The 9227-nt window shown below is 37.3% G+C and overlaps 2 protein-coding genes across 3 annotated transcripts in view; one reads left to right on the forward strand and one right to left on the reverse strand.

The window, feature by feature from the left end:
* Window positions 1–1609, reverse strand: part of LOC106746633 (ras-related protein Rab-7a) — a 6172-nt gene extending 4563 nt beyond the window's left edge. The window contains exon 1 of one of the 2 annotated variants that reach the window (XM_014623424.1): window positions 1484–1609. The gene's annotated coding sequence lies outside the window, so the exon portion shown is untranslated. Of the gene's footprint in view, window positions 1–1388 lie in introns of both variants that reach the window. The other variant, XM_014623423.1, reaches the window with a different exon arrangement.
* Window positions 1610–2060: 451 nt separating this feature from the next.
* LOC106746619 (mitochondrial import receptor subunit TOM40 homolog 1-like) lies at window positions 2061–3679 on the forward strand. The gene is made up of 3 exons (XM_014623388.1): window positions 2061–2293; window positions 2659–2853; window positions 3130–3679. The coding sequence occupies exons 1-3, from the start codon at window positions 2061–2063 to the stop codon at window positions 3677–3679; spliced, it is 978 nt and encodes a 325-aa protein (XP_014478874.1).
* Window positions 3680–9227: the final 5548 nt, after the last annotated feature.

Below are 9227 nucleotides of genomic sequence, written 5' to 3' on the forward strand. Positions count from 1 at the left end.
TATATTTATAGTTATATTAAAAGGATAGTTTATATAAGGTAATATATATTTATAAAAATATAAAATGAGTGGTACTAAAATTCAAATGTAAGATATTCTTTATCTCTGCTTTTCAGTCACAGAATAATATAGATTTTTCTAATCTCAACTAAACGATTCATTATGATTCATAAAATGATGCATAAAAAAACACATATAAAACTAAATTTTTTAAATCTTTAGCTTCAAAAAGATTTTTATCGATATAAATCTCACAAATTTTCGTCTGTAAAAAAAATCAAATATTTGTGATATATTAGATAAAAATTTAAGTAATATATATAATTTATATTCTGAACTTTTTAATCGACATGAGAATACATATACAAATTTGTTATTTTCAAAACTACTTAATGAATATTTCAGAATCTAATGATTTTTCACAGTTGAATTTCCTGCAATAGATTTACGATAAATTTTGCTCTAATAAAAATCTAATCACTAATATTCTATATTTTATCTACGATTTTAAGTGTTCTTATATAAGTAATAGTAAAATTTGAATTTAATTAAAATTTGGAATTATAAGTAAACGTAATATTAAAAAAAAATTATATTTTGTAATTCAATGATCCGCAACAAATTATATGATTATAATTTGAGATCATAACTTGATTAAACTTGTAATTTTCTACACACAAGAATCTTGTCTTAAATATAATTATTGCTCTGATATTAAAGAAAAGATTAGTATTTTAAACAAATTTGCTTTTTGCTGTAGTAAAAGCTTAGTTTATTAATTTTGTAATATATTATATAATATTAATATAAATATTAATATATAGCATAAAACCTTGAGTAATAAAAAATTGAGTAATCACAAAGTATAGAAAACAATTCTATGCTCGCGAAAAATAAGCATCAGACATTTTTTGCGTTTTAAATGAAGCAAATTCATGGAGTCATATTCTATTAGCATCTTGCATATTTACACATCATATACATAAAAATAAGAGTGCTACTGAATTACTAGATAAGAATATTTTTCGCTGTTTTGAAACAGCGACTGATCGTACGAATCGTTCAGCAGAGTTGACAAGAAAAGTGCTTCATCGGACAACAATGACGTGCGTATGACGCATTAAAAAAATAAATAAATAAATGATAGACTTTTTTCTTTCAGAGACTACTTAAGCATGAGTTTTGGCGGTTACTGTTAAGCGACACAGTTGAAGGAAATCAGCGGAGTTCGTCAATATGTTGTACGATACGACGCGAATAACGCGAAAAATGCGAGAAGATAGCCACGATAGAGATACGTCACACAACAGAACAGAATCCTTTCAACTGCGCGATGCTCATGAAACCTGTCACACACGAGCCAAATCGCAATTCAGCACGTTACTCACACGAACGGTTGCGAAGTAAAATACGTGATAAACGATAGACGAGTGGTGAGCGTCGTTCAATGCACAACCAAGACGTTAAACATTGTATACGTTACCCGGACTCGGTACAAAATACGACGGTGAAAATCCTCCTCTTCAGCACTTTACACAAAGAAAATGGCGTGTTATGAAATCACGAGTATGACAACGATGTCGTCACCTGTTCCCTGGCTCCGTTATCGACCATGTGCAATCGAGCATTACTCGTCCGTTGCATTCTAGTGTATTAAGATCGATATTAGTGTATCGATACTCGCAATGTTTGAGGCGAATCTAGGGACGGGAGCGTCTCGGTTGCGCATATCCGATCATAGCGGCCTGCGATTGGACGGTTTCAACGTTCCTAGCGCAATAGGCTCCCAATCACACGCCTCCGTGCTTGGACCAAGTGGACACAGGATGCAACAACGCTGCCGTACGGCGAAAGTTCGCGTGGTAAGCCAATAAACTTTTAGTTCTTACGCAAAAATGGCACGTTGATTGGCTATCGCGAGAACTTCCGCCGTGCGTTACCGCGTATAGAATAATTAAATACGGAATGAAGGGAGACGCGTATCGAATATACACATATGCAGTCGGCACGTGCAATATGTTAAGATATATTGGTTATTTGAATTCAATATTTTCGTCATTATGGGTATCGTTCAAACATTATTCAACAAACGCAACGAGCATTTTATAACCTACGCCAACCTAGAATCTTCTCCATGCGTGCCCTGTTACGAAGAGATAGACAGGAAGCCGGGGAATCCTAACAGTTTTGAGGACTTACACGCGAAAACGAAACAGCTGTATCCGCGAAACTTCGAAGGAGCTTATTTGCTGCTGAAAAAATCTCTGAGTCGACATTTCAATGTCACTTACAAGTAGTGCTTGGATGCTCGAATTTCCATCTTGGAAATTTTCACATTTCAATCACAAAGATCCGAATTGCTTTTTAATATTGTTTGAAATCGTAAGGATCTTGAAAGCCATACAGAGTTTGAAAATGTTAAATCTAGTGAAAATTTCGATTGTCGAAAGGCAATGTCTGTATATCGATAATAGATGAATAGTAACTTATATATGTGAGTGTACATAAGAAAAATATTATTGTTGTGACTATGATTGACCTTCAAGATTTTCAAAATATTTAAATATATTACTGATCGCATATATCTGAAACTATTGGTAATTTTCAATCATATAATTGAAGTGATTGGTTTAATTCTGAATTTATCGCTATTTGCAGGATGACTCTTAGTTCTGTGATACCGCACGGTCTCAAGTTCGGTGTGAATTACGTCGGTACTAAACGCGTGGGATTATCAGAAAGATACCCGGTTATCTCGGGTGAGATTACACCTGATGGAAATATGAGCGCCAACTTTGTGCACACACTCGGATGCAGATATAGATTCAAACTGTCAACACAGATTAGCAAGGGGTACTAGTGATAAGCATCTGAGTCTCTATTTTAAACATTTTCAAATCTTGAAACCTTATGTAGATCCCCGAATCGTCTCGAATATTATGTAAAACCAAGATTTTCTTGGAAAACTTCCCACATAGTACGGAAGCTTGCAGCAACGTTGCAACAATGTTATCGTTAGCTCTTGTGGTACGTGTGGGAGGAGCCTTATATTTGATATTTTAGATGAATCGAGACTTCCAAATCAAATATTCGATTCGATGTGTATCTTGAGTTTATTACTACCGACAGGAAGTACAAAGCCCTCAGTACTGGCCTGGAGTACCGTTCCGACGATTGCACGATAGCGCTGACTCTAGCGAATCCCGACCTTTTTCGACAGCACGGCACGATGGTCTTGCATTATCTGCAAGCCATAACACCGAGGATAACTCTTGGCACGGAGATCGCGTGTTTACGCGGTTCTCCGATAGCCGGAGGCCTGCAGACGACGATGTGCGCCGCATTCCGGCACAGTACCGGCCCTACCACGTTATCCGCCACATTCGGCGAGGCGGGCATCCACGTCTGCTATCATCGGCGGGCGAGCGAGCAGCTGCAACTCGGGGTCGAGATCGAGACCAACACGCGAATTCACGAGTCAATCGGCACGATAGTGTATCGAGTTGACATACCGTACGCCGACTTTGTTTTCCGCGGATTCGTCAATTCGGAGACCACCGTGGGAGCGGTGTTCGAGAAGAAGTTGTATCCCATTCCCGAGGCCGTGTTAGTTATAAGCGGCCTTTTGAACCACAAGAAGAACCAGTTTCGCGCTGGTATCGGCATGAATATCGGTTAACGAAGCTCCTTGAGTAATAAAAGAATCACAATTACTCGACAAATATTGTACGCTTGGAATTTCAAGCATTTTTAGCAATATTGACGGATAAGATTTCGAGATATTTTCCTGCTGATATCGCTCAAACGAAACGGTTAATCACGATGCGTCTTTTACAAGATTGAGTAAATCAAATTTAACTTATAACTAAGTTAAAAGTTACCTAAGCTAAAACTAATTAAAAGTCAAATTAATATTAAGTTTTAAAGCAAAACGTTAATTACGCAACGCCATGTACAGGGTGTTGCATCGAGCAGTATGCCCTTACTTATCAACTGCGCGAATTTTGTCTTTCGCTAAAAACCCGACATCGGGTTTTAGCGAAGAAGAAAGAGAGGCGGACAAAAGTACGTGAAAGCCTCTCGACGTTCGGTTTTTTTGGCTTTTTTATTTTATGTATTCACAAACGTTACAACTGTCGGCTAAGCGTACAAGACTCGCAATCCACACGATACACACACGGTTACCACATTATATAAGGTCATCGTCGCTCGGCCGCGGGGCCCGACGGTCCCCGATCCACGTTTAATCTCAGACACCTCTTCCCTCCAGCCCGCGATTCTTCATAAGCCGACACTCGTTCGCAGTTTATCATGTGTCTATGCGTGTGTGTGTATATATATATATATGTATATATATATATATAATTGTATATATTTATATATATATATATATATCCTTCTTTTTCTTCTCGTATTTATTTACAATACGGCCGACACAGACACACACGTGCGTCTACCTCAGAGTGTACGCAGAGATCTTCGCCGAGACGAGAATATTCGTAAGAAATTCGCCCTATCGTCAGCCTTCTACATAAATGGCTCCGTAATATCAGAATTTGAAAAAATACGCGGTATATCATCTTCAACAAAAAGGCTTGGACAGAGGTGTGGATGATTTATCCTTTTATCGTCAGTAATATCTCACCTTCGCTCTCGCTTCGTACATCCCCCGGTTTACAATACGATGTACACATTCTAGCGCAGCTGCTACGAGTAATCGTTCGCCTCTTTAGCGATCTCTAATATATATATATATATATATGTGTGTGTGTATAAACCCTCTTTTAAAATCGCGTTCGCTGGGAAACCCCTCTCCTCCTCTTCGTTCGTTCGTTCGTTCCGGAGACGCGCTAAGTGATGCAACTTTTCTTCTCTCCCTTTTTTTATTTTTTTCTTTGTTTTTTTTTTGGTAACCGGTCCGGCGGAAGTAAGTTGTTCTCCTCGAAGGCACTATTGTACGCGAAAACAAATGTCCGCCCCCTCCCCCTCCCGAACGAAATATATCGCGCTTTTCCGAGCTATTGCGTATTCCGTTAAAGAGTATCTGCGAAGCGTCCCACAAGATGAGGTCGTCCCCGAAGCTCCCAGATCGGACGAGTCGTGAATCACGATTACACGAAAGCATCTCTCGTAAATACAGATAAGTTCGAGTCGTTTCAATCGATCGTTAACACTTTGACTACCACGTCGCTCGTGTTTGAGTTTTCGCGGAAACCCCGTCTCATCCGTCAGTAGGTGAAGACTTCACCTAATTAAGAATAATTATTTATAATGATATATCTTATTAAATATTTGTAAGGATATTGAATAGAAACGGTAAAAGACCATTAACATATGTACCATAAGTATCAAAAGGAAAATTATTAAAGACTACATTTTTGTTATATTCTGGTAAATAAGGTCCAAAAATAATATAATCATTATGTGTTAAGTTTGTGTTTTTGTGATAGATGTTTTCGAATGAAAAAATGTCGGTTTGCGGTTTATATCGAAAGAGTATTCAGATTAAATAAGAGACCAACCAACCAATGTAAATGCAGTAATAAGGCTGAATGCAATTATTCTTCCATTGGCATGGTATTTTAAGTAATCTGACTCGACATACTTGATATACGGTCGCATGAAGTGACCGGAAGAGCATTTGGTATGGCTCGAATTCAGTGTGTGGCGGTCAAAGTGTCAATGGGAAAATTTCGATATCTTGCAAGATAAGACAAAACAATCGACGTATGGGAAGACGTTGGACTTCGACGATTTGTCGTCGGTGGGAATTGATGATTTTCAAAAGTGAAAGTCGCCGAGCTTGCTTGGTCGTCTTGTTTTACCTTGTTCTACCTCGAGGTTCTCCCTCGGCGGATCACGACGAATGATTTATGGTACAATTTGCGGTGGCAAAAGAAAACGAACGGATTCGGTAGTGCGAAGGACGATTGTTGACTCGACCGTGCGCGCGCGCGAAAATCGTAGCACCACTAAATGAATATAGCGAGACAATGAAAAATAATATCACGTCATTGATAACGTATTAGTATATTACGGATCAAACGTATTACATACGGAGAAAAAAAGATTTGGAAAAAAAGAATTGGTTGAATTAACGTGACGGTGAACACGTTCATTGTCACGTTAAGAAGGTATTTTCACCTGGAACATTTCGTTTGGTAGGTGATTTTAGGAATTTTTTCGGAAAAAGTTACAAGACATACAATTCTGAAGTTTTGCATAAACATTTGTTTATACTTTAATTATGCACAATAATTTCTCTATAGATTATTTTCAATACTAATAAAGTTGTAAATAATTTTGTTAGCGTTAAACGCGAAAAGTGGTGGTCACGATTCCGGACGTTGTAGGTTTCTGAAACCAAAAGGGTGAACAAATTATTAATAATAATAAACTATAAACTTATGGCTATCATCCCTGCTACGATTAAAAGTGAATATCTTGAATATCTCGACTTTTTAAGGATTCTCAAAGCTGAAAAAAACTAGCCAAAATCGATATGTTTCTCTTTTCGTGCCATTTCGTAAAATAAAAATCAATTTTTGTTTTATAAAAAATCAATTTTTATTCCCTATAGTTATTGTTTTAGAAGCCTGCAACGTCCGGATCGTGGTAATTACGTAAGCAAAACTTTCACTCAGCACTGCATAAAATTACTTATAACTTTAAATTTATTTATAACTTTATTAATATTGAAGATAATAATGCGTACAAATTACTGTATATAATTAGGATATAGATAAATATTTGTACAAAACTTCAAAATTATATGTCTTAGTTTTTTTCGAAAAAAACTTCTAATAATCATCTACAAAACGGCATTTCAAATGAGAAGACCCATTAATCCTAGCTCGCCACACTCTGGTCCAGTTGAACGTTTTTCGATTTTCTAATTTTTATATATACATGGTATACTATTTTTTTTTTAATATCAGGTGCCCGCTACAACGAACAAATATTACTTTCTCTTAAATCGCATTTGCAAAACTATTTGAGAATTCTCGTCCGAATATACTTTTTTTTATTATAGTAAGTTTCGTCCTAAAGTCATCTGACTAATATCATAAACATCTTATCACGACTTTGTATTTCCAATTCGTTACAAATATCAATGAGAAATAGCTTTAAAAAAATAATAAGCTTAAAAATATTAATTAGAATGAAAATGACAAGGCGACAAAGGTCGGAGACGATCTCACGAACCGGGGTGTGGCGAATTAAAGATTCGGAAATAAGTATGGCTAGCTAGGATTGATTCAACCAATCTATTTTTTTCTTCTCCGTGCATAAGCAACACAAGTAACGTTGATTCGTATTGCGTGAGATTGAATCGCGACTGATGATACCATGACCGTGCAACTCGCGGATCTTTTTGCTAACAAATCTTGCACGCGCTTTCGCTGCCGAGAACGCCTCTCGTTATAGGTCATACATTCTCGTGGCGCTCAAGGAGGGACCCTATCGACAACAGTTCGTTCACACGAATTTTTCCCAGATTGACACGCCATCCCCTCTGGCCGAAGCTTTTTACACGGAGGTGAAATCTCTCCGAAATCTCATTATACACAGCTCGTTTACTGCACACCAGTCTTGTTGAATGAAATCTGAAACTCCTGCAATTTGTTGTTTGGCGAAAATCCAAGTTAAAAACCTACCTACGCGATCTACAGACACGTGGAGCTCACACAAGCAAAGGCACAATGTGCGCTGGAAGTTTAGCGATTCCGAATGGAATTTCGAGGCCTGAGAGTAGCAATGTATAAAAATTGTCAGTACGATCCCTCCTTAAAACACCATACATGCCTTCACATCGCTATATAATCGATCGATTTTCGTACTCTCTCTCTCTCTCTCTCTCTCTCTCTCTCTCTCTCTCTCTCTCTTTAGCATTATATACTCTATATATGAAATATTTTTTTATACATTTTCTTAAAGTTGTATGTTAGAGTAACCAGTAACCCCATCCCGCTTTTTCTTTCCTTTATAGCATAAGCCTTAAGTGTAAAATTAAGATTTATTAGCAATATATAAGTAACAATGTAAGAATTTATAATATATACATACATATACATATATTATACATACATTATGCACACATATATGTATATATATGCATACATACAATCTGCCCTTTTTTTTTATACATTTGGACGTCGATCTCACGTGGCGTGGCCTCACTGACTTTGGGTAAAAACTATATACATTATGCTACATCTCTCTCTTTCGGCCGCTTCTTTCGGAAAGAAAATAACGTTTGCGCACACATTTACCTAGGTAACGCAAGGTTGTCCTGAGATCATCCTAGATGTGTTTAGAACGCCCTGAAACATTCTTCAGGAACATTTCGACACGTTTAGGATGATTTTAGGATGTCTTGCGCTATCTGGACACAGCGAAACCAGTACGGTTCTCACACATTGAAGAAACTCAGAACCGTCGGAGTTTCCTTTTCCGCCCGCTCTTGTATATTTTTTTCTCTTTTTATTTATCGTGGATCTTCCCAACGTGAATGTTTTTGTCACAGAAAACACGTTTCGTCATGCGTTTTTCACACATTCACAACAATTTCCGCGGCACGCCACGAGGAACCAAGCCCGTCTAAATATTTAGAAGCCTGTCGTATCTAAATTACTAACCAATTTAAACTTACGGTACTAATCCTTATTATTAAGCCGACAATTACTTCGTTATTACGATCGGCACCGATAAAGTATAATCTGTCACTCGCTTAAAAACTATTCCGGCATGTCTACGGGCCATACCGCCGATTAATCTAAACCGAACTACGAAAGTATGTACAGTAATCAATGTGTGAGCAGGTTTCCACGATTATTTCACCACTATTTTCCATTTGTCCGGCGTCTGTACAATATCTATTACTATATATCGCAACTGACTGAAAAACGATCGGCTATTATTTGTGCTTTCTCTCTCTCTCTCTCACTCTCACTTCATTCGACTCGATCGGATTTTTTCCCTTTCTCGAGAACGTTTCGATCCGTTCGTTTTTAGTGATTTGATAAACACGAGAAATTTTTATCGCTTCTCGATAATACGACGAATTTTCTTATTTATGCGATTCTTCGTTGTGCATATCATATTAGCATATCGACGTGTGCTAATTTAAACGAAAAAGAATAACTTTCTTTCATCTTCTTTCTTGATTGATGAGAATACGCATCGGTAATTGCTTTCTGCTGCCGCGAATTGAGCAACGGCACGCG

This window comes from Dinoponera quadriceps, unplaced genomic scaffold (genome assembly GCF_001313825.1).
Source record: "Dinoponera quadriceps isolate SergipeBrazil2010 unplaced genomic scaffold, ASM131382v1 scaffold2076, whole genome shotgun sequence".
Classification (NCBI taxonomy): domain Eukaryota; kingdom Metazoa; phylum Arthropoda; class Insecta; order Hymenoptera; family Formicidae; genus Dinoponera; species Dinoponera quadriceps.

What these genes read in the sequence shown, in the direction of transcription:
- LOC106746619 (XM_014623388.1), top strand. Translation starts at nt 2,061, where the DNA reads ATGGGTATCGTTCAAACATTATTCAACAAACGCAACGAGCATTTTATA. An exon ending in CATTTCAATGTCACTTACAA is followed by an intron (nt 2,294 to 2,658) that starts GTAGTGCTTGGA and finishes CGCTATTTGCAG; the next exon opens with GATGACTCTTAGTTCTGTGA. An exon ending in TCAACACAGATTAGCAAGGG is followed by an intron (nt 2,854 to 3,129) that starts GTACTAGTGATA and finishes TACTACCGACAG; the next exon opens with GAAGTACAAAGCCCTCAGTA.